The 25,967-nt window shown below is 29.7% G+C and overlaps 6 protein-coding genes across 8 annotated transcripts; 3 read left to right on the top strand and 3 right to left on the bottom strand.

Moving 5' to 3' along the window:
- Window positions 1-3,499: 3,499 nt before the first annotated feature.
- LOC111030379 lies at window positions 3,500-4,052 on the bottom strand (the record flags this gene model as incomplete). Its single annotated transcript, XM_022309831.1, has 1 exon — window positions 3,500-4,052. A coding segment is annotated over one exon (336 nt), but the record flags the coding sequence as incomplete, so codon positions are not given.
- An 870-nt stretch (window positions 4,053-4,922) lies between these two features.
- On the top strand, window positions 4,923-7,945 carry LOC111030370. Of its 2 annotated transcripts, none has more exons than XM_022309811.1 (3): window positions 4,923-5,182; window positions 5,575-5,779; window positions 7,438-7,945. In XM_022309811.1, the coding sequence occupies exons 1-3, from the start codon at window positions 5,144-5,146 to the stop codon at window positions 7,734-7,736; spliced, it is 543 nt and encodes a 180-aa protein (XP_022165503.1). In that variant the 5' UTR covers window positions 4,923-5,143; the 3' UTR covers window positions 7,737-7,945. The 2 variants fall into 2 exon arrangements, with proteins under 2 accessions (XP_022165503.1, XP_022165504.1); XM_022309812.1 differs by lacking the exon at window positions 4,923-5,182 and adding an exon at window positions 5,348-5,496.
- Window positions 7,946-8,357: 412 nt separating this feature from the next.
- LOC111030371 (probable 28S ribosomal protein S16, mitochondrial) lies at window positions 8,358-10,811 on the bottom strand. Its single transcript, XM_022309813.1, has 4 exons — window positions 10,622-10,811; window positions 9,906-10,052; window positions 9,683-9,842; window positions 8,358-8,592 (listed from the first exon to the last, which is right to left on the bottom strand). The coding sequence occupies exons 2-4, from the start codon at window positions 10,041-10,043 to the stop codon at window positions 8,486-8,488; spliced, it is 405 nt and encodes a 134-aa protein (XP_022165505.1). The 5' UTR covers window positions 10,044-10,052; window positions 10,622-10,811; the 3' UTR covers window positions 8,358-8,485.
- A 133-nt stretch (window positions 10,812-10,944) lies between these two features.
- Window positions 10,945-12,414, top strand: LOC111030369 (mediator of RNA polymerase II transcription subunit 18). 2 transcript variants are annotated; one of them, XM_022309810.1, is made up of 6 exons: window positions 10,945-11,190; window positions 11,270-11,358; window positions 11,445-11,640; window positions 11,718-11,816; window positions 11,937-12,106; window positions 12,174-12,414. In XM_022309810.1, exons 2-6 carry the CDS (start codon window positions 11,344-11,346, stop codon window positions 12,366-12,368), a joined length of 675 nt encoding a protein of 224 aa, XP_022165502.1. In that variant the 5' UTR covers window positions 10,945-11,190; window positions 11,270-11,343; the 3' UTR covers window positions 12,369-12,414. The 2 variants fall into 2 exon arrangements, with proteins under 2 accessions (XP_022165502.1, XP_022165501.1); XM_022309809.1 differs by having other exon boundaries at window positions 10,950-11,190; window positions 11,254-11,358.
- A 1,046-nt stretch (window positions 12,415-13,460) lies between these two features.
- Window positions 13,461-18,310, bottom strand: LOC111030368. The gene is made up of 10 exons (XM_022309807.1): window positions 17,867-18,310; window positions 15,976-16,726; window positions 15,735-15,887; window positions 15,589-15,667; window positions 15,282-15,454; window positions 14,950-15,041; window positions 13,977-14,067; window positions 13,835-13,912; window positions 13,703-13,762; window positions 13,461-13,590 (listed from the first exon to the last, which is right to left on the bottom strand). Exons 2-10 carry the CDS (start codon window positions 16,720-16,722, stop codon window positions 13,525-13,527), a joined length of 1,539 nt encoding a protein of 512 aa, XP_022165499.1. The 5' UTR covers window positions 16,723-16,726; window positions 17,867-18,310; the 3' UTR covers window positions 13,461-13,524.
- Window positions 18,311-18,485: 175 nt separating this feature from the next.
- LOC111030367 (DNA replication factor Cdt1-like) lies at window positions 18,486-22,812 on the top strand. The gene is made up of 9 exons (XM_022309806.1): window positions 18,486-18,950; window positions 20,336-20,509; window positions 20,808-21,352; window positions 21,430-21,551; window positions 21,614-21,714; window positions 21,776-21,938; window positions 22,030-22,193; window positions 22,249-22,450; window positions 22,517-22,812. The coding sequence occupies exons 1-9, from the start codon at window positions 18,783-18,785 to the stop codon at window positions 22,663-22,665; spliced, it is 1,788 nt and encodes a 595-aa protein (XP_022165498.1). The 5' UTR covers window positions 18,486-18,782; the 3' UTR covers window positions 22,666-22,812.
- The last annotated feature ends 3,155 nt before the right edge of the window (window positions 22,813-25,967 follow it).

Here is a 25,967-nt window from a genome sequence, read left to right as displayed (position 1 = left end):
TGTCATGAAGTCTATATATATTTTGTTGTATGTATAATATGTAGTTCATCCCTTATGCTTAGGTACTGACGTACATGTGACTATTAATATATTATGTATATCGTATAATATACATATACTAAGCACATGGCAGTGCTATAATATTCACTTAACAATATTAACATACGATTCTTGGCTTACATAACGGAGGGACATACGATAGTTCTCAGAATTAAAGAAGCATCTGAGTGATAGAAAACAACTAACATTTAAACAATAGTAAAATGAATGCAATGATATTGTGGTTGACCACCAACCAGTTGAGTTGGCTAACAGATTTGTATACAACGCAGTATCCATAAGTTTAATATAAATCATGATTGTGACCTTTATAGGTATATATTGTATATTTTGTGTGATAAAAAATGCACATAATCAGTATGGTATTTAAGTTCCAAAATTGTGTATGTGACAATTTAATTCCATCAGTTGTACTATTTTTATATGTAAATTCAGGCGGTACAATTTTTTCCTCTTTGAAAAACTTGTTAACTCCACTGATACTAACTTTTGACATGTAAAATAAATGTAAACTTTACCGATATTACAAGTATTATTAATTATATATTATTCGTATTTTTTGACAAATTGTATTTTTAAATTTAAATTTAAAACTAAATTGTATTATAATGAAACACATTTTATTTCCAAATTTAAAGCAAAAATGAATAACACTGCGAGTTTGATATCATAGTCTAACATTTGTATCACTTAAATGTTTGATTTTTTGTATGATTAACTTGTAGAGTGTATGAAATACAGTCGAATCTTGATAATTCGAATGTCAAGGGATATATAAAAATAAACCCGACCCACCATGTTTTTTATGGTGGTTGTAGTCTTGTAGAATATATCCCAGATGGCCAGATAAAATATAAATTTGTTTTGCAAAATTTTCAAAAATAATTCAAAATTGGACTTACCTCATATTTGTGGTGTACTTTACAAAAAATGGCTAACTCAAAAAATGCTTACATTTTTTTTTAACAATTATAAGTATCATATATTATATACTGTATCAGTGAATATTTTTATATAGTTACCCTTGTAGATATACATACCCATAGTAGTATATATCACTTTAATTTTAGAGGATCATTTGGTAATTTTAATTTCATACTCATGTGCATATTTCGAACATTTTTAATGCAATAGTCCTGAGTCATAACATAATATTATAATACTGCAAAATTATAATAATAGCGCTAAGATTGTACGGTTATGTACATTTTGTCTCTTAAAAGTTGGACCTCCGTTAGTGTTCCAACATCTTCATAATAAAACGATTGTACAAAATATGTAAACTTAGGTACCCAAATAGAATTCATATGATAAAAATATTTATATGTATTTATTTTTTAACACAAATGATATTAAAATATACGATAAATTATAAATTGAACAAACGCGTAGGTATATTTAAATATTTTTATAAAACTCTATCGCGTAGGTATTGCGTATATTGACCCCAATAGACGTCTGTGCGTTATACCTAAGTGGCTAAGTATGTATACAGTATTATAGTGTGTCCACAAAAACAAAGAACACTCTAAGTTCCTTATATTAATCAATAGGTATCCTATACATGTTTTTGATTAAAAATATATTTTTTTTTTGTGGTACATATGACTATATGAGAATATAAAATTGCATCATAAATTCCTATAACTTACAATTGTTTAACTATTGTATTTTTCACATGCACAACAATTTCACTTTTTATGTGTACCCTGTTTTTGTGGACACACGATATATTATGCTCATATTTATAATATATAGGTACAGAATATCATAATTGTATACCATTCTTATTTATATTATTAATTATTTTAGATTGATAAAGTTAACAAACTGATCAAAGATCGTTAGACTACAATACAGCACATAAAATCCCCATTATAACGTACCGTGTATTTAAGTTGATACTTCCTTGATAACAGCTAAAAGTATTACAGGTATAGGACTTGTTATTTAACATCCAAATAACAGATTATTTACGTCACTCGTTGAACTGTTAATTATTTTTAATTAATAACCTTATCAGTCTCGTTTAAGAAGTAACTAAAGAAGATTATAATTGTAATATTGTATTAATATTATAATATGGTGATGTAACTACCAAAAATGCAATTTTACAGGAGAGATCAAAATTGTAATAGTTTTATTAAAAATTTTTAAAGAATGTAAAATTTGATTTGTTAATTGTTAAATACATATTTTAATAATTATTATACAGAATTATAAATGATAAATGATTTTTCTAATTAGTCATTTTATTCCTAAGTGAAGGCAGAAGAGGCACAGTATTTTACCTATATATATTGATAATTGAAATGGTGGGGTACGTTACGGGTAGCACTCGAATTGCCTCTGAGTGTTTTCGGAGGCAATTCGAGTATACCCAAATTGTCTTCTCGAATTGCATCCTATAGCATACCTAGATTATTAATTAATATATCGATAGTTGTACATGTACTGTAGTTATTATACCAATATCCGTAGTGTTTAAAAATGTTATTTTGAAAAACAAATGAAGTTTCAAAATTACAATATTTAAAAGTATTGGCTAATTAATTCAAGCCTAGAAAACTGATATAAGATACAACATATAAATAAACTTATAATTATTTACAAACTTACATTTTTGACTGCGTATAACAGAATTATATTTCATCTAAATTAATTTAAATATGTATTGATATTTTTTTAAATTTTTTAAACACTATATTTACTAAAATGTTCATACAATGTATATATTATTTATTAACGTTTAACACATTAACTGACAATAAATTATTATTCAATTTATTAATATTTCCTATAATGTAAGGTTATAAATCGATTAATTATAGCTATCAGAGGCGATCCCAGTACAATGATGGTACCACTACTTAAAATATGAGACAATTTCAGTGAATAATATTTTTGAGTCGGAAGAAAATTCGAGTAACCTTTTGAAAAAAATGTACGGAAGGCAATTCGTGAGCGCCCTCGGTACGAGCTTTTTAGGGTTACATTAATTGCTTATTATAAAACAATGGCGGGTTACAGTGAGAGTATCGTTAATTAACTGGAACTATTAACAAAATTATTGGTTTAAATGATCCGATACAATAATAATAAAATTACAGAATAAATAAAATAGATGTATTTATTCATATTCATAATAATATATCCCGTGGCATATAATAAGACTTAGTGTGCAAGTTAATAGGAGTGAATAATAGTGAACTTTGATGGATATTTTCGGATCCCGATGAACTGAAAGAAGATATTATAATATTATTGTGATTTGTAGATGTTCCATACTTATATATACTATATAATATTCACATTACCTAAAAATTATAAATTAGGTTTATGACAATATTATTCTAAAATATTATGTAACCTATTCTGAATTAAATGTATATTATATTTTTATTTATGCGTTTTGTGCTACTATATTTATATACGTAGATATTCATAAGAATATTCAAAAATATATTTAAATAAAATCAGGTGCCTATACTAATCAAATTATTGTGTACATATTAAAAAACCACCCAAAATCATACTGATATAGGAGCAACTCGTGTTTCGTTCAGAAGTGTTATGACGTGTGGAATTCGGATACAAAAAGCCGTCGCTTATTGTCAATGTCTACCAATAATGAATAAACGCCAACATAATGAGCATTATAGGTCTGATAAATGACTGAGAGACGTCATGTACTCATGTCTACCAGGCCCATCGATGACGATCTTTCGCGTTTTCTTCGGGATCGATTCGCTGAACAGCTGTTGGTGGTTCCTCTTGGTGGCAGTGACACTACCAAGACCACGGTAACAGTTGTTACCGCGGTGCGGACTGGATCTTGGTGCTGACCAGAAATACGGAAACATCGGGATTTTAAAGTCTTGGAACTGGCGTAGACCGTGGTTATGATAATTGTGTCTTGGCCTCGCCACGACGGCGGTCGTTGCGATTGAAGCCAAGGCGGGGGCATCTGCTAAGGACGAGAGGCGCTGATGTCATTAATTTACCCCAGCCGATATTTCGATACTTTTGATGTTCTCGTTGCTGAGCGCCTGTGATTTGAAAAACATAATATAATTGTGCTACAAATTACAATAGGTATTCGTAAATACTGTACTAGATAATTTTTTTTACTTAGTCTTGCTGCAAACTTTTAAAATGTTTTTTTTCAATAAAATGTCAATAAAAAAATTTTAAAATAACATAAATGTTCGAATTATCTTGCTGTTAAAATCTATGTAGTATTCATACGTCATAAACCTAAGATTTGAAACGTAATTCCAAAATATAAAGTTACACGTACATATTTCTTATAAAAATTATAAACAAAATCTGATTGTAATTGCACAAATATTTTTATGACTTTATGAGCATCTGAAGTTTAAATGTTGACGAACTTGGATACCTATTGCTAATCAAATTATTAAACAATTGTTTTAAGTATACTTCACTATAATTTAAAATTTAATTTTAATTCAAAGAGTTTTAATTGTACAACTTGACGCTTTCCACTATTACCTACTTAAAAATTATCTCATTTGCTGTGTTGAATATTATTATTGCTGCATGTAATAATAATTATAATAACATCTCAAACAGTATATGCGTAATTGTTGTTGTTATTACTGTGCATTATATGATAATTGTTATTATTATTATTATTTTCGTTGTTGATGTCGTCACTGTCATGCGCTCATGTGTAGCCGACGCTAAGATTTTTAAAACATAATGCTTAAAAAAATAATATACTTACAAATTATATTATATTATTATTATTTCTATACACGTAGTAGGTGCTCACATATATAGTCACGCGTGATCGTATAATATTATAAAATATGATATCATATTATATACCACAGCTAGCACATATACACGCAGATATTTGCACGCACATGAAAAATGGTGGGCCAAACGAAAAATAACGACAGCGGGGCGGGTAAGGCGAGTAAACCGTGTATGCTTGCCCACCTAAATTTGTTTAGAAGAACCCGGTGCGGAAGAAAAAAATTCGAAACCTCGTCGCGAAAACATTTAAAAAGCGGGCGCCTTCCAACGTGCAGGGCACAGTGTTGTACTCTTCACGATGGTTTACAGAGTGATCGTGTTTTACGTCGCCGTCCAGGTACCTATACTATAGCTATTAAAATACACCCAAAATGGTGGGTCGTCCGCTCGCCGATATGACACTTGGGCGCCGTTTTTGTAGACTTTCCGGGGTCAAAAGTCAGACCCGAGGGTCGCGTTTCACACTCGCCCCCCCCCCCCCGATACAGGTACCTATTTATAAACCGCAGAGCTGCCACCCCAAATTCCGGATGCATCAATATGTCCGCGGGTTGCTGTTTAGACATCGCATTAGTAGTACAATAAGCATTTGTAATATGTCTACATTTCAATTCGTCGGCGATCGCGTGTTTTGGGGTTTCTTTTAAATATGTAACAATGATAATATTTCTTAATGCTTATACTGTTAGCGATTTTTTTTTGTTTGTTTTCGGTTCGGCCTTGTCGCAGTCGGTGGTCATCGCTTCGCCAACCGCAACCATGTCCCACGGCGAAAACATCGTTTCCCCGATCGGGACGTTTTATCACCCGACCCCGTCTTCCAGGGCCAGGGGCTTTCCGGAAGTGGGAAAGCTGCCCAAGACGTCAACCATGTACAAGAAGCTTCCAGTCAGTGGACCCGACAGCAAACCGTGGCTCAAACTAACCAATACAGGTATGTGCTGCACCAACATAATCGTTTTATCTTTCTCTGAAAGAAATCGTTTTTATTCGAAAGTCCGAAAAATGCGATAATACATGACAGTTATTTTTTAAGTGAACCTAAGTCAGCTAAGTCGTATAATATGTATATATACCTAAAGTTGATATGTCGTTCAATGTTGTTTGAAAAAAATCTAAAAAATTTAAGCTATTATAGAGCATTATTATTTTTATAATACTATTTCAGGTACTACATACTACTATACTAGTATACTGTATACTACCTACCTAGGCACCCAAGCAGCATATTATCATTTTTTACTTCTAAGTATTATGAGCACTATAGGTATATTGCAGGCTTCATCAGTAGGTATATTCATAGTACCTATTTAAAATTTCTGAGTTTCTTTAAAGAAGAAATACCCAAGCTTTTTACATGTGCACCTATTCACAGTATATTTACTAGGTAGATAGTAGATACCTCTTAACTTTGCACTAGCAACTCCAGAATACGCCGTTGTAGTCACTACTTTTTAGTCTTTACCCATTTAACGAATGACCTAGGTACCTATTAAGATTCGTACGAGTTCCTAAATAAATGAATAAATTCCTATCATTATAGCACCCTACGGTAAGCGCCTATTCCCTCCTAATAAAATGAGTAGGTACATCATCGTATACATCGACACTAAAATATGAGTTATAATATAACTTCTAGTGGTATTGTGGGAACCTACTATACCAAATAATATAATTTATGTCTAATTGTAATCATTTACTGCACCTACTCGTCTTGTTTATAGAAAATGTAAATCGGACACCGTACGTGGATTTCCGCCGATCCGGCACATTTACGACGTAGGTGCCATGGCGTTTTTGTTTAATATGACATACCTAAGTATTGCGCTTGCTGACAGCACAATAATATGATTAATAGTTTATACATTAATATGTTAAACAAGAGGTACCTACGTGATTTTTAGCTAATTTTAATTCAAACAAAACCACCATTGCCATACTGCAATTATATTTATGACGATTTTCTTAGCACAATCGAAAATCCGAAAAAAATAATACCACCTGAGCTAGGTAGGTATACCGCAGCAGGCGGATGTCCAGCCGTGATCGATCCTAAATTAACTGAATATTTATGACGAGCGTATGGCGAATATTCTACTATTTACAAAGTCGCGTTCAATATCTAAGCATATTGGAGTAGATCCGTAGAGGAGAGTGTACTGCAGGAGACCTATTTATTTAGTTATTAAACTAAGTTTTAGTTTAACCGTTGGCACCTAGTCATACTAGGTCTATACCACATTAATAGTGACCTAATATTTGATTCTTGAACGATATTAAAGAAAAAAAATTGAATATCTTTACCAGCCTATTAAATATCAATAGGTACATAATACAACGGCCCGTTAATTAAATATACAATCATATAAATATTAAATTATTATTTGATCAGTGTATGGTCTCTGAATAATTATATAAGATAGGTAACCTATAATAGGACCCTATAAATAGACTTTAGTGAATCTCGCATCGACTGTTTATAGATTGTAAGCAATTGTTCATAATTTTATGGACTTTTAGATAAATATCGTTTTATTTAAAATGCCTGACGTTTAATCGGCTCAACATCCTAAACGTAATATGCTATTTCAGGTAACAACCATTTGTCACGCAACGGACGCCTACCCGCTTTAATGGATACATATCAACCACCCAGGACGCGATCCAACCACATGCGCTTGGAGGAATCACATAGGTCGGAGGAGGAAAGGGCGGAAAAGGTCAACTCTGACCTAGAGAAGATGATACAGTTCATGACAATTCTAGGCCAAGTTGATCGGTATCTGTCATCGAGAGCCAAGTCCTTTGTCAGCACACTGGGCCGGGCGATGGAAAACAATCCCGACGATCATCACCTTTACAACGACAAGGATATGTCTTTTGATTACTGAGCTGCACTCGGTATTATTTAAATAAACGTTTTAAGTTTTTTTATTATTATTTATTTTATCCACTAACTTGTTCATATTTATTAATATTTATTTCCATAAAAACCATAACATTTGTTAAGTGCTACCTTTGTATTTAAAGCAGGACAGAAGTTTTAAAATATCATACTACTATTATATTAGGTTAGTAAATATATTTATTTATTTGTTTATTTTTTTATTGATCTTAAACATCAGCAACTATGGGCATTATTATTTTGTAGGGGGGTTAAAGTTGGTTGAGAAACACATATATATGTAGGGTGAGAATTTGTCACTAGAAACTCGAATAGGTTACCATCCAGGAACTAGCAACATTGGATGATGCTTACTAACAGTACACATTGGTGACTGCGGCCAACCACCATGCCACACCAGGGCCACAAGCAATAAATATAATACCTGTTTTTAAAATAATAATTTAAAAGCAACTATTAATAATTAACATACACCTACATGTAAGAATAAAAAAAAAACACATTTGGAATCAAAACTAATACAATTATTATTATTACTTGTTTGTTTTGAAATTGTATTTTGTTTACATTTACTGAAATTTATTACACATCAACAACAGAATATATGTACACAATTTGTTATAAATATTTTTTTTTGCACAAATGTACTTACTTGCTATAATACTAAAAGCATTATGGCAGTTCAACTATTCAAAAATAACCAGAAAACAAATATTATATAACATTAAATATTCATTAATTGGTCGCAGTCTCGCTCTGTTCACTCTCTGTTTTACTTTTTTGCCTATTTCTCCAAGCTGTCATATAAGTATGAGGGTGTATAGGTAAAAATCCAGATAAACCTGAAAACAATACAGTATTTTTAATTCAAAAATAATAATTGATAAATTGAAAACAAACATCTTACATTCATCAAGATAAAAAAATTAAAGAATCCTTATGGGGTGTTGAATGTCTATTTTATTCATCAAAAGATTAGTATTTTTAGTAACATTATTATAATTTCTTTTAACCTAACATTTTAATGTGCATATGCAATAGTTAAGAGTAGAGTTTGGATTTTTATGGACTGAAATGTATCAAAATATTTCATATAATATGCAGTCAAAATAGTGAAAATATACAAATATCAAACATTTTAATTAGGTAATATGGTGAAAAAATTCAACATTTTGATCTGATAATTATTATTATTAGTTAATAAATTTAAGAGGTATGTAGATGATTTAAAAAAAAATTAAATAACTTAAAATTAGGGAATCAATTTAATGAACTAATCTTTATTTCAATTACTATTTAGTGCAAAAACATTTGTTTCTGAATTTCCAACTTGATAAAATATTATTTTACTTCCTTTTTAACAAGTCTGTTCCAAAAGTAAATAATGTAATGTATTTATGAATTTTCAAAATGTACACAAATATGCAATAATCATAGGTTACAAATATACAGAAATAAACAAGAAACAAATTTGCTATAATTTCAAATTATTATGATTCGTAAAAATGACTGACCAAAATCCAAGAATGTAAAAATGAAAACTATAAAATTGCATAAAAATCTGAGCTCTAGTTATATGTGTTGACTAAGTAGTAAGTAAGTATAAACGAAAAATGTACAGTAATTATTCAAAGGCTCTTTATAAATCAATTATATTATATTATTCCTGTGTAGTTATCTGAATTATTAATATTGGTTATAGTTTCAAATTTAGTACAATATTACCTATGATAATTGAACAATTTATTTTTCATAAAAAAAAAATTAAAAACTTTAAGATTTATTACTACATAAATAGTGTATAAACATAAGTGTCATCTCATTTCATTTGTATATACTTCAATATTATTGGAATATACTACATATTAATCTCAAAAAGTGTTTATGCATTTTATAACTTCTCTCTTTGTAATTTAATTCCCATACCCATACCTAATAATTCGGCGACTGGATTGGTCAAACGTGCTTTTTTAGCCATCCAGTATTTGATCCTTTCCAAATTGAAGCTGACTAGTTTTTCTCCATTATGGTTTTCCATAGGATCATACGTACCGAGCTGCTCAATTGGATGGGCTCTACAATCACGTCGTTGCTATGGCAAAAATATTATAATAATGTTAACAAAGTTTTCAGAGTTCAAAATTGTTATACTTACAAGCACAACTACAATGTGGTAAAAAGGCCTATTTGCACAGCCATATCTGGCCAAGCGTATGGACTTTTTCGCCTTTTCAAAATCATCGCCACCACCACTGGATGGCATCAGTTTTTTCAACAATCGATACGCTCTCATCGTACTTAACTTTAACACAATAATATTAAATAATTTTTAATTGTTGATTGAGTGCATGTTAGTAATTGTTTACTGAAGGTTTGAAAATAATACCGACAAACATGACTAGAATGATGGTTGATTGCATTACAACAATTACATATTTTTTTTATTCTAATAGTTACTAATTTAGCTTTTTGATCAAATAAATAAAAAATTTGCTTAAAATTAACAATTCATAACAATATGTACATTATAACATTAGACTTAAAAAATGAATGTAAAAGTAGGGGTTCACATTATCAACGATTCAATCTAGTTCAATCACTAATTAAATCATTTTAGATGCATAATATAGGAGTGTAGAAGGAACGTTGAATACATTAAATCTGACTTTAAAGACTTATACTAAAAATATGTTTTTGATGATGAAATAAACTTCTACATTTCTGCCTAAATTTTTTAGATCACAGAAAAATTTAAAACTAAGCACTATTCTATTTTTCCAAATAAAACTGTAGTCTAATCTGGAATATTCAATTAAGTTGTGAATAAAATATAGGTAATATGAACATGTAGTCCATCGTAATTTTACTTACATTTGAATATGTTTGTTACGTGGTATTTATAAATGCTCAGTACTCAGAAGATAGTAAAAAAACTAAAATCTATTTAAAAAGCCGTGAGTAGTTTACACAATTCAGCACTTCGTTTGTCGGTTCTATGAGTTAAAAGTTTTCGCTCAATCCTAAAGATACGAGTTCACGACCGATAACCTAAAACGCCGAAAAAAAATGATAAAAATCTTATTTTGTTTTGTACCTTCCACGATTTATGATAGTACTATCTTGAATGGAGTTACTTTCCAAGTTTTGTTTATAGTATCTTATCGTACCACTTACTTAAATTATTATTCTGACTTGCTTGTAAATATTGAATTTAGTGCAATGCTTCAATGTAATAATATAATATAATATTTTAAGTAATAGTATTATGGTTTTTAGATTTAAATATTTTTATATAGTTCAAAATATGTTCAATGCTTGTAAGCACTAAATTGTACTGAGTTGTGAATAACTGTAATCTAAAATCAACACAATCATAGGGATGGAGTAAGAATCTGTTAATTCATAGTGAAGCTACATAAGCAGTAAGCACCGAACAACAGGTAAGTGTTATGTGATAATTAATGTTTGAGATTGAATCTTGATGAAATATGTTAATGCTGAAGCTGAATATTAAACCAGAATTCTAGTATGCCGACGTCTTAAGTTTATAACCGATTGTCTCTTTAACGAATACAATTAAAACGTCACTTGATATGGAAGCTATTAAAGTAAGTGTTATGATAATATAAATTGTTGTCTATACTTTTTATTACAAAAAATGAACATTTGAATAACTCAAAAATTCTTTTTATAGGAAGCGCCCATCCCAGCAATGGACAGCTTGACCGCTGCTATGAAGAACAACATTGTCCCAAATCAAGAATATTTGTTACAAGGCAGCGTTCTGGACTCAGCTGTTGAGGTTCTGTTGCACAGGTTGCGAGGCCTTTGTGATAATGTTGATTCCGGACCGGAGACATTCCACGACCACGAAATGTGTTTTAGCATAAGTAATGTTATTTTTCGTCTCTTCAATCTCATACTTCATGGCTATCCCAAATTATTCTCGATGTCATATTTCTTTTAGGAAGTGTAACACCCCAACCGCTCACGCTGAGAGTCAGGAGAGCGATAGACTATTTAGACATGCCATACCAGCTTCGTTACATAGGACAGCCCGAACTAGGTAAAATTCATGTGCATTATATATACCTATAGATAAAACCTTGTTAACAAAATGTTAAGTTTAAAGTCTTTTATATCAAAACTTTCTACCTATAGACATTTAATATCGGCCAGTTTTCAGGAGATAAATCTAGACCGACGATCCTACGAAACAGTATTGATGTAGCTACTACACCAACAATAGTAGACTTCCTCACAGAAATGGGATTTCGCATGGATTTTGAATACATTTTACGCGGCTATATGTTTCGTAAAGGCAGAATGAAGATTACAGTGTCTAAAATATTTAAAGTTGGTGATATTAATTTTATATTTAAACCATATTAATTATTACTTAATATTCAATATTTTTTTACAGATGATGGTAGTAGGTAAACCTGCTCCGGAGAGTGTCGATCCAATATCCCAGTCATACCTAGTAGAGTTGAGCGTATTGGCACCCAGTAATCAAGATGCTATTGCCGAAGATATGCGTGTGTTTGCTGAACAACTGAAGCCACTGGTGCACTTGGAAAAAGTTGATTACAAACGATTGACACAACCACCGTTGTAAAAAACTAAATATTATTTAAAAATAAACAAATATGATATTTAGCTATTAATTTTACTTTCTTTAATAAATATTTTTTCAACATAATTTGTTCAGTTTATCAAATAGTATTCAGTAGATTCTTATTGTGTACCAACATCGACATCTCAATTCTTTTGTAACCTCAAACTCCACTGAAGTCCCCTTGAAAATTATTTCCATTACTATACAATTAAATAGGAATCTTAAATTGTTTATGTTCCCCTTGAATTTCGACATAACGAGAGTTAACTGTATTCAATTTTTCAACTATTTACATCATTCATAATTCACATAACTGTACCTATATCATTTATTCTAGACGCATGGAAAGGTTATTTGAGTAATTGAAATAATTTTGATATGCTTCTATAAGCAAGGTCCGTTATCTAATGGGGTCCTGTAGTTACAAACTCTCCTCAGTACAGCAACATCAATTTATTTTAACAGATAATTAAGGGACCATCTAAAGCGTCCATTATAGACAGGCACAATGGAATACATAGTAAAGGGAATAATAGAACTGCTCATATTCTGTAAATTGGCAAATACATATGGAACCAACAATAAGCTCAAGGTGACTTCACAAGTATAATTTTATTTTTATACAACGCAGTATGCACGAAAACACTGTTCGTGTTGAGAATACTTCTTATTTAATTATTTTTTTTTTTTGGATTAAGGTTTCATTTACTAAGGTCGTTAGCATGGTACTATGTGGGGAGGAGGGGCATTGCAAATATTTACATGGGTTTTAAAATTCAGTTTTATATAAATAAATGTTTTACGAGAATATGTAACCCATGTATATGAATAATAGGGAACTAACTCAACTCGATAAAATACAAACTAATAGTTTACAAAACAAATATTTTATTCTGATTTTTTCTAAATAATAATAATAATAATAGAAAATAAATGTATGATATGTTTATAAAACATCAGACCTTAAAAATTAAGTGTTTTATGTATAAAAAGAAAAGTGTTTGCTTCAATGGCTGTTAACAAATCACATAATAATAATAAAAAACATTAGTACAATTATCTATTTATAAAATATAACTTAACATGACTTTTAAAAAAAAATTTAATATTATGTGCACAAATGTTCACATAAAATTACAATGTCTAACATACTAATTTACTGAGTTTGTACATTTTCTTTCCCTTTGAATGACATAGTAAACCGTTTTGAAACTGGCAAGCCCTAGACATAAATGTTAAATAATATATTATGAAAATGCACAATACAAGCAAATATTGAACATAGGTATGAAATTAAAAAAATTCAATACTTGGCATTAGGTATCAACACTTACACTTATTTTAGTTGTATTCATTACATTAGGTTTTGGTATCATCCCAATTTTACTTTCGGACTAAAATCAATTATTAAAATATTAAGGTAAATAATGAACAACATTATATTATGGTTAAAATGGAATTCTTACCTTTGATTTGTTTAATTTAAACGATCGCAATATTTCAGAATTTCTTTCATTAGCTTTGCCAAACAAAACAACTGTAGTCTACAATTTAAATAATTATTATTATGAATAAATCTAAATAAAACAATAAACAAATCATTCTTACATTAGTTGAATTCTTTTTAATACACTTCGTAACATTTAATGGTGTTCCTGGGCTTCCAGAATTGGGCATTGAACGCCGTGATAAACTACTCCTATAGAAAATACGAAACAATTTAATTGACCACCATTGTTATCAAAATACATAGTGTGATTAATATGTAACACTAGTTTAATGTATTTATATATTCAGTAAAATTTTCACATCTAAATGTATCGAGATCCATCTTCAATAAAATAAAATATAATACGTTGGAAATTTGAATACAATTTTTAATACATTAGTTATTACTAGAGAGCGGATTTTTAGGTTTTGAAATATATTTGTTGGATAATCTGGACAACTTATTCAGTACAGAACTCATACAAAAAAAATTATTTTACAGATTACAGCAAAATTTAAAGTTTAAAGAATATACAGCCTATACTTCATACCTAAGAATATAATGTATTATTTGTTCATTTCTCGAGTTGAAATATTTTGCCACACACAAAAAAAATGTTTTCAATTTAAAAATAAAAACAATTGAAATTGTTCCATAGTTGAATTGGACATTTTTTAATTAGTTTGGCTGGTTTAAGTATGGCTGAATTTAAATAATTTACCAAAAAAAAGGTATGCAATAATTATTTTCAAGTTTAGTCATGTTATTACATGGTGTACAATCAATGAATGGCAAATGTAAATATTATAAAGCTTTAAAGTATAATATTAATTTATATTACATATTTTACATAATATATAAATAAAAATAATATATGTAACTGGTACACAGGTTTTTAAATTATTTGAAGTAAAAATAAAGCATATTCTCAGCATATTTTACCAGTTTGACGATTATTAAGAGAATATTTCAAAAGAGAATATTTCAAGGTTTTTTTTAAAGCATACTTAGTCATATTTTAAACTTTTAAGAACCTAATAATTCGCCCTTTAGTGATTAGTTATTAGTTATTACATATTACAATGTGCATACCTTGATTTAATAGAAGACTCTGCAGTTGAAGGAGTTTTAGCTAGAGTAGCAATATCTAATGCTGTTGGTGTAGAAGAGGCTATAGGCTTCATCTATAGTACAAAACGAAAAATTGTTTCCAATATAATATTTATTTTTTTGATTTGTTATGCTTAATATATGATGATACAATATTGTCCTATTCTAAACCAGTAAGTTGGTAGAACAAACTATATACAATATACATGCATACAGAATATTGATGATACATTTTAACCAAGAAAATATAAAATGTGTTAACAATATTTATGCATATTCAAAAATGTATTTTTCATAAACACATATGGACATACTTTACGTGGACTAACAGAACCGTGACTGACATCTTTCTTTTCTACATCCTTAAAATTTTGCACCATGTGTTTAACCGGGACATTGGCTATAAATGGACCTTTGCTTTGGAGCCTTTTATTTTGCATGGACTTCAAAACAGTTTGACTTCCATTTGGTTTTGATTCGACAATTCCTAAAACATATAGAATAAGAATAAAAACAGAGTACAACCAAATTGTTATTAAATAAAAACTTGATTGATGTAGTAAACTAAAACATATTGTCCAAAGGTAATATATAATTATTTTGATTAAAACCATTCAGTACCTAAGCGATTGAGAGTTTTCAACTTGACATCAACTTGATGATTATCGTCAGTCGGTTTAATTTCTGTCACAGAATTTACCTTCAACAGATTACAGATACATGATTAAAAAATATTAGACAAATTACTTCTACTTGTGTTCACTCACCAATGAAATATCACTAGATCCATCACTATCACTGAAATTATCCACTACCCATTCAGGTTTTAAAGAATTAAGATCAAAAGAGTTTAGTTCATTGAATGGAAATTCCACATTATCATTTGACGTAATGTTTTCATTTATGTCAATAGTATTATCCTAAAACGTAGTATTCAAATTATTTTTAGTTTATTATTGATTTTTAAAAGACTAGTACAAACAAACATTTTAAGTTTTTGTTACTTACAGGTGTTTTATTAATACTATTGGAATTTAAATTAAAACTCCCTATGAATCCTCTATTTAACACGCTTGAATTTAGATATTTATTTAAATTTGACTCTGTGTTACTACGTTTTGGTGTACAAAATAATGACTTCCTTGAATAACATTCTTCGTAATTTTTTTTCTCTTTTTCAATGAGAATTCCAATTCGTTGTCGTGTCTGCTCTCTAATTTGTTTCTTTTCCTGTTCGTTACAATAAGAATTTTTTTCTATATCCACCTCATTCTGATCTGGTACAAAAACCAATTTTATTGATGGCTCTTGATTTTCTGTTTGGTTTTCACCTATATGAACTAAGACATTATTATCGATTGACTGATCGCTAATTGTTGTGCTAACACATTCTGTTGTAGCACAATCATCTTTTGATTGGTTCTTCACAAAATCATCTTTGTCTTGATCCATGTAATTTTTTTCCAAAAGTTTTGCAACTCCATGAATATCTGTTAATGATACACTTTTTTGAATTCGCCTACTGACTTTTGATTCCCAAAGAGGACTTAATATGTTACCGCACGGCGGATCTCCTCTTAATGGAGTTTGTTCAGGGACTAAATCAAAAGGATCCATATTGGCTGCTTGCAACTCAAGTATATCAAATGGATTGTTAATATAATTTCCAATGTAACTTTTATTTTTCACAACTTCAGGAGTACTCCAGTCAATAAGTGCTTCCATTGAGCAGTTAACTGACTCATTAGCTGCCATAATTCTAGGGATGAAAAAAAAGTTACTTTTAAAACATACTCAAAAAGAGTGATTTAGTTGTATACTAGTTAATTATATCGTGATAGAAAACAGATAATAAAAACATGAAAAAATTAAAATCAAAATTGTCATTTGGTATCATGCCATATTTAGACAATAGTTCTAATTACAAATTCAGATCAATAAAACTATAAAAGTTGTAATTTTTTTATAATAATACAATTTATATTTATCTAAAGTTTTATTTAATTAATTATAAAATGATTTTATTTTGTATAGGTGTCTTTTTTTTTAGTGATACTTAAAAGTAGAGAAACTTCTGATAAGTTTATGAAGAGGTTTTTAAAAAGTTTAGTTTCTGTTTTGTATATTTTCTATTTTAGATATATCATGTATATATAGATCCTGAACCAGGTATAATATGTGTAAAAATGAAAAATAAAAAGTTTATAGTTCAGTATGGTTTACAAAATAATAACCTTTTAATTTAAAGAATACAAATTACATATTATAAATAGCTGCACTTAAGGAACTTGAGATTTTGGTAAGTCCACTAATTCATTTCATGGTATACTTAACCAGATATGTCAGCAGCTTATCAGTTGTACTGGTTTGCTGGTGGTCATTCGATTATTGATCTAAATTTGAAATTAGAACTTATGTCTAATAAAACAAGACTTAATAGCAAAATATACAAATTTGGTTATTTTTGTGGGTTTTTTATATTTTGGTTTTATACATGATTCCCACATAACGTATTGCATAATATTTTATTGAAATAAATATATATATACATATATATTTGTTACAATGCAGGAAATTGGTTGGATACTATGACATGCATAAATGCAAAGCTAAGCAATCACATTTAAAAAAGATTTCATAACATTTAACAAATCTTAGTTTACCCAAACAAAGAAGAAACCTATCAACAAGACTTGTTACACTTCATCAAACCAAAAAGACACATTATTTAGTACAGACACAACTCGTGTAGAGTATATTATGTATATTATCAATATTTAGAGACATAGTTTTTATTCACAAGTCATATTAACATCATAATAATGTACACCAGAAACAGAAGTTAATTAACGAGTGGACTACAGTTAGGGATAATATATTTATAGAAACGTATACATACTTGAAATGACTATTATGCCAGAAACGAAGAAGAAACAAACAGGTAGGTACAGACGAGTCGTAATAATTGAGCGACTCGCACCACTATTGGCACTGTGGTGTTTATTTGAAAATTAATATAAAATGCCAAATATTATATAATAATGAGCGGTCACATAGTAATGGCGACCTTTAGTAAACACATATTACGATGTGTATAATATGATAATTTATTAAAAAGATGTATTTTTAATTTATTTGTTTTTGTCGGTACGACTCGAACCCGGTAGTTCTCACTGCTCAATATTTAAAATTAACATAAATAACGTTTTCCCGACGTTCGGTTTAACGATAACGATTAACTGCTACGACCAGCAGCAGCTGACTTCTGTTCACATTGGTCGTAGATTAAACCATGGACTAAACACGTGTGTAAATAAAATTTGAAACGGCAACCGGTAACTATACTATCATACAATAATAATTATTAAGCCTACACTGTTGTAGTTATTGGCTGAACTGTGAACTGTAAATGGTATACTCTGTGGGGTAAAAGGTAAACACCAATGCATGGTGCATCGGTGCACCACAAAATCACCACGGCACCACTGTCCACCACAGACACCAACGGTCAACAGCTGCTGCTGCTGCAGTTTGTAAATTCAACTTGTTACGAATTTTTGTTTATAATTGTTGTTGCTTGTTGTTGCATTATTATTATTTACATGTAAGTTCCACGGTTATACCGCCAAACCGGTATTCAGCGTCAATAACCGATAGGTATTCGCCATTGGAATTTCCGTTATTGATGTTTAACAATTACTGACCGAAGCAGTATAGCGAAATCGAAATATACTGTACACGAAGTATATTTTGTCAACACTCGAACACTCAACTGTGATTAACTGACAATTCAATTGAATTATTATTGAAGAAACATGGATACTCAAAAAACATTGGATTGTTTCATTAAGAGTAGAAAAAGACCCACCACCGAAGATGGTTTTCAGAAAAAGGAACTTGTAAATAATTCATTTGGAATACATAAACCAACTAGACAATTATCATTTGATTGTACTGTGCAGCAAACAATTAAAAAACAAAAGGTTTGTCAACTGCTCAATCTTACTCTGTACTAACTTAGCCATATTAGAACGATACTGATGTTATCATTATATTTTAATAGCATCTATTCACATATTTGTCTATACTTAGAGATGCCTATATCTATTATTCAATATTCATAATATAATATTATGATGTTATTTAGGTTCTTAGTTATATTTTTTTAGGTATGAAACTAAAGGTTTTACTTTTTTCTGCAAACAAATGTATTATTGTGTGATGAGAAGTGAAAACAATGATGAAATTAGAATTTTGTGAAAACTAAGCTCTTATATTATAGCCATTTGAAGTTTTTACGGTTTAATGGACATTCCCAATGTGGTATTACATAATAATTCGAAGGATGTTTTCGATATATTCTAGCGAGCAAGTGGATCTGGCTAGGTATTTAATATGTGCTGTTAAAAATGTTGTTTTTATCCTAGACGGCTTAACATCCTGTGGTTATAACATTCATGGAATAACTTACGTTACTTGTAGTTTAAGCCATAAGCACAAATCTCAGGGGAGCTTAGCCCCTCCAAAAATATTTGATTTTTAGTTGTGTGGAATCGGAGCCCCCCCCTCTGACTCACATTGATGTTAAAAATGTTAACCTCCCCGAAATTTTAATGGATTTGCGCCCATAGTTAAGCCTAAGCCTATATTATGTAATATGATATTAAATTAGTTTAATTATCGTTTTAAATTACATTATATTTTTATTAGATACTTTTTAGGTTTATCTAATTAATATGGTTTTATTCCTTAAATAAATAAGACATGGAATCAGTTGGTCATTGAAAATTGTTTTAAAATTAAAACAGCAGCATACAATGCAAAAAATATTTTATAGGTACCGTACTTTAATAACTTTACTAATACATGTAAAAAAGTTAACATTTTCAATAATTTAACAAAAAAAAACATAAAACGCTTCTCATTACACTTGGCTTTTGGGATTCAATTCTGAAGAGCCTTCAAGCCTTCAATTATAAAAATTGTACTATCTTTTGAATAAATTACAGACAGAATAATAACTAATCCACCATGGTAATTGATAATATATTATGCCTTTCTACTTGTATTTAATGTAAAATGAAACAACACTGTACACATTACCAAAATGAAAAAATCATTTTATACTTAAATTCTAACGCATAATTAACTTTTTTCAAAATAATTTTTACATTATAATATACCTCCAAAAAATTGTATTTCCCTTGAATTTTGACTCGTCAAACTTCCACTGTAATTATATTTTATTACTGAAAAGAATAACAAGTCTCAGTATTGTCTCAGACATACTATTATTTATTATTCAGTAGAATGCGTATTATGTACCTATCATTTTGTATTTATTACCTATTTCATTTATTTCTTTTAGGTTGATTTCGGTATAACAAAAACAATTGTTCAAAATAATGTAATTGCTGCTGTCAATAATGAAGTTTCTGAAAACATTTTGGAGAAAATAGAGGCTGGAAATAAACATGAAATTCGTTCAGAGAGAGCTACAACTCCGGATCAAACCCCATCAACTAAAGCCAAATTACGTCAAGTATGTTTATCAATACAGTATTATTTTTGTATAGTTGTATTTTCACAATATGATTAATATTTTGGTAAACAATTAGATTCACATCATATTTTATTTATTTTAATACTAATATAATTCCCATAATTGATAATAAGTATATTTGTGTATGACATATTGACATGATACACATTTAAGATACTAAGATAATCTTGTTAACCTTAACTGTTGATCATGTCAGAAATCTAACAATACGATAATAATATAACATTTTTTTATCTGAACAATTGTTATAAGTTCTTATTTATTTAATTAATTCTAGGAATTAAATTTGGGTGAATTTCGCAAAATTATTCGTCGTAAGCACAACCGAGAAAAAATACGAGAATTGATCAGTGAAGTAGATAAATCTCAAATTGCTCTTAAATCTGCTGAATCTAAGGTAGAAGCTGCCAAAAGTCATTACTTATCCTCATTTAAATCTGTTGATCTCTTGGTTGATACTAGCCCAAAAAAAGTTGTATCAAGTCCTATAAAAAGATCTCAACTTAAACCTTCATCCTTATTTCTAAGCCCAGCCCAATCTATCGTTAGCCCAAGTAAAGTCATGACTACTCAGATGATACAGCCAACTGATTATGTTTCGCCTAGAAAATTATTAGATGAAGTTGGATCTATTATGGCTTTTTCGCCATCAAAACGATATGCTGCATTGGCTGATTCTAAGACATTGCCTTTGCCTTTGAAGTACCGTATTTTGGATGAATTATTCAAAGCTGTGGAAACTGTTTCATCTATAATGTTTACTAGAAAAGAAAAAATAACATTTAATAAGCTCAAACGTGGTGTGCAGCACATGACTAGAAAGTAATCATTCAATTAACTTTTTGTTTACTACTTTTTACAACTTATAATTTATTGTTAAAATTTATTTTATTTTTTAGAAATTTTACTGAAATGCACTTGGCACAAATTAAAACTGTTGTACCAGATTTATTCAAGTTTTTATTAGTAAAATCACCTAAAGAGAAATCCCGTTATGAATTAGTAATAGTTCCAAATTATGGTAAATATTGTATTATAGTAATTAGTTTTATGTTAAAATTATTTAATTTTGATATTAATTAGGCTCAAAGGATGAAGTCGACATTGACTTAATTGAACTAACAATTCGGAGAAAGAAGATATTTTCTAATGCACTAATTGACATTGTGAAGGGGCATCATGAAGTATGAATTTACTGTAATAGTAGCTAATTTAATTTAAAATAACTTTTATTTTTATTTCCAGAAATATTTGAGTACATTAATTCCACCCATTGTGATTGACAAAAATAAAATAACTAGATGGCATCCTGAGTTTGATGTTGAAACCGTAATAGATATAATTCCTTCTACGTTACCCAAAATTGAAATTAACAAACCAAAAATAGAAACTGCAAAAGATTTATTGGGTAATATTGGATATATGCTTAAAAAAAATATTTGCATTATGGTATAAATTATATTCCTAATGCCTTAATTATGATTTTAATTTGTTTTTAGATAAGTCCCATGCATTATTTGCTTACAATAATCGTTTGAATCGGACTCTTAAAACAATTAACAATGAAAATAAAATTATAACTGAAAAAAAATTTCCCTCAACGGACTCAAAAAATGCATTAAAAGAAGCACTTAAGGGAATTCCTAAATCATTTTTACTAAAGGTAATTTTTTGATATTATTTGACTCTTTTTATTTTATACTCATATGTATGTAAAGATTCAAGAAAAGCAAGCAGAAAAAGCTAAAGAATTGATGATACGGTCAGTGGGTCAATTAGATGAAGATAGAATGATGAATAGATTACCAGCTATTGCGAGAAGTATGCGTACCTATTTTGTACAGCTTCAAAGAAATATTATGCCAGTCAAAAAAGTCATCGATCAATTAAAGCAGAGTTATCCTGAAACTATGACAGACCGTAATTGATAAATATTCCTTAATTTTATAATATCTTGTAAAAGTAACAATTATATTATTATTTTAGAGGAATGGAAAGCTCACTTCAATCTTCTCCAGAAAAAAGTACCTCACTGGATTGTATCAAAAGCTTTTGAAGGAATTGAATATGTTCGAATTAATAAAAAAGTTGAATTTGAAGAAACTGTAATTAAAACATTACAAAAATCAGACTAAAATTTATCCACAAATTGCATAATTTTTATATATTTTTAGTTCCCAACCATTTATTTAAATATTTTTTTTTTGTATCATTGCCTGTTAGCAAACACTTTAAAAGAGTAATTTGTAATAGAAAAGTATAAACTTATGAAATTATCTTAAATCTATTGATATGATAAAGATATTGTTTTTTTAATAATGTCATTGATTAAATATAGTATATTTAAACAATGATAATAGTTTTTTTTTATTTTGCTCCACATTGTTAGATTTATATATTAATATATTTATGTATAATATATTATTATTTCTACATGACATAAAACTACAATATATATAACCACCCAAATAATAACTTTATTTAAATATCTTTATGTTATTTATTTAATGATCTATCTATTTTGTGCCTAATAATACTTGATGATTAAATATTAAATTCAATACAATCTAAGCAAACAATGGGGATATTATTTAGAAAAATAATACATTTGAAACTTCATCTATTTCTAAAATATTGTATTATATAACTCACACCTCAGTGATTTCCAACCAGGTATAACTTAAAAAGATATGTTTAGAAATTCAGTCTCGTGATAGAAGTCATCCTCTTCACATTTGTTGAGTGTGATCCCAAAAATGAACTTGATAATTAATTAATCAAAATTATTACATTTACCACGCCAGCATAGTTATGTGAAAATGTCCGATCAACTTCCAAATCTTTTTTCTTTGCTTACAAATAAAGAAAAAATAATTTTTTTCTTTTTTCACCCAAGTTAAGTAAGTGAATTCAGTGAAAAATTGTGATTTTACATCTTCTATTTCCAATAATTGAATAATATTTATCCTTATTAAATTTGAGAGTCGTAACCGCATATTATGTTGTCTAATTTGTAATTATCTACAAACGCTATAGCCCGTCTCCAAGTAAAATATTCTTGCCCGCTTTAAATTATTATTAGTTGATATTTAGATGAATATCAATAATAAACAAAGCTATTTAGAAAAACACAATTGATCTAGGATGGTTTGTCATGAAGTCCACCAACAAAAGAATAGGTACTCTAAAGCTCTTTTACTTCTGAACTGCCTCAAAAACCGAACAAAAAATTGTTTTTTTCACAAAATCCCTAGGAAAATTCTGAAACTTCATCTTGTCAAATCAAGACGAAATTCCGTCCACAAATTCACCTAATATCTTCACCGAACAAATTGACATTAACGAAGTTGTATCCATCAAACCATCTCCTCCAGTTTTGGTAAAAGATGCCGTGGATTTTCCAGAACTTTGCAAAACATTTATTTAACTTATTGGTGTAGATAACTTTATCTGTAATTTTTGTACTGACAAATCAAGTAACCAAACCTCAAACCCTCAGAGTCATACAGAACTCTAATTCGTTTTCTCAAAGATGAGAAAGGTAAGTATCATACATATCAACTCAGAGAGAATAAACCTATGAGAATAGTTATACTTTTTAAGTAATTTATATCCTTCTATATTAATTGAAACTATCAAAGAAGAGTTTGAACTTCGCCTCTCCGTGGCCAGCCACGTAATTAACCTCTTTCATAAAGTAAATAAAAATCCTCTCCCGCTATTTTTTGTTGATTTGGAACCTACATCCAATTCTACAGAACATTTTCAACCGTTTTCACTTTTCTATACTAAAATCAAAATTGAAGAATCTTATAAACCAAAAATTAATGTCAACAATACGGCCATACAAAAGCATACTGTGGCTGCTATAAACCTCGCTGTGTTCGTTGCGATTCGAATCACCACACATCTGAGTTCCTAAACCCAAGCTTCTTACAAAATGTGCTTTTTGCTCCCAAAATCACCCAGCCGACTACAAAGGATATACATCTACAAAGACCTTTCAAAAACCATCTTCATCAAGTAATTTTATGTATGAAAACTCTAAAAGTAAATTCACAAATTTACAAGGTAGCAGCCACCACTCAATTTCTAATTAACCCATTCCTCAAACACAAATTTACGCTCATCTAACATCTAATGCTCCGAACGATAATACAATACCGGTCGCTTCTGATCCTCAGTCTCCTGATATTAATAAGTTAACGACAAGATCCCTAGACGACCTTCAGTATCCCATAAGTCCATTAATACTCTCTTACTATAGTAGTTTCCTGCGTAATTGATAATAATGCCAAATAACTACAATATAATAATAACTCTGTCACAGACAATCCTCTACTTATATTTCTTTTCAATGCAAACGGCGACGGCCTAAGGAATTATGCTCATGAACTCGAAACTGTATTAACCAACAAAAGAATAGATATTGGAATATTGGCCTCATCTCTGAGACCCACTTCATTAATTGTTCTAAAATATATATCCCAGGATACAAATTAATCAACACAAGTCATCGCGATAATACGGTGTAGCTATAGAAGTCATCTATTGCATATAAACCAGTGCCTGGTTTTTCTCAAGGCTCCTACCAATCTTGCTCAACTAAAATTAAAATTAAAGTATGTACTTCCTTTGCTATTGGGGTAATTTAATCACCCACAAACAAAGTATAAAAACCTCGAAGTTGACAGAATTTTTCATTCAATTAAAAATAATTTCATAATTGGTGATTTAAAAGGGTTTTTTTGCATTAGGCGCCACGTCCGGAAGTAAGCCCGGAGGTCTAGTTCAGACGCCCATTTGCCCAAATTTCTAGTTGGACACCCATAGGTTTCTGCTATGCCCGGTTCGGAGATGGTGGCCTCGCCGCCTAGACAGTTGCCTGCCCAAAGAGCGATGCCGTCCGTGGCCGGGATTCGAACAGGCGACGGTGCACGTTAGGACCGACGCATTTGGCCACTGGGTCACTCCGCCCCATCCAAACGCTAAACACCAATCATGGGACTGCCGTGCGGGCAATCCACATGGTCCTACGCTTCACAATTTTATAAAAGAAGGAAAATATTCAGTACTTGCCCCTCCTCATCCAACAGGCTTCTCTCCAAAAAAAACCCCAACAAATTACCCGATTCAATTCACTTTACAGAAATACAACAAATATCTTTCATTTAAATTCAGATTACTTCTCAGTACTACTAGTACTTTAAAATTTAAATACCACTCCCCCAATTTAACTAGTATCCCTTAACTTATTCAACCGATTCACAGATCGTCTTAAATTTCATATTGTAGATATTAAAGTAAAATATATATTAAGTTAAATATCAAGCTCAAAACACCAAAAGTTATAAGTTTAGCTGTTAATGATCTTACTAATATTATACCACACAGACTGTAGCATGGACCGCCACAAATATAAACTCCTTCAGCTTTC

This window comes from Myzus persicae, unplaced genomic scaffold (assembly GCF_001856785.1).
Source record: "Myzus persicae strain clone G006 unplaced genomic scaffold, MPER_G0061.0, whole genome shotgun sequence".
Classification (NCBI taxonomy): domain Eukaryota; kingdom Metazoa; phylum Arthropoda; class Insecta; order Hemiptera; family Aphididae; genus Myzus; species Myzus persicae.
The sequence above is the reverse complement of the archived record's forward strand: the minus strand, read 5'-3'. Positions and strand labels throughout refer to the sequence as shown.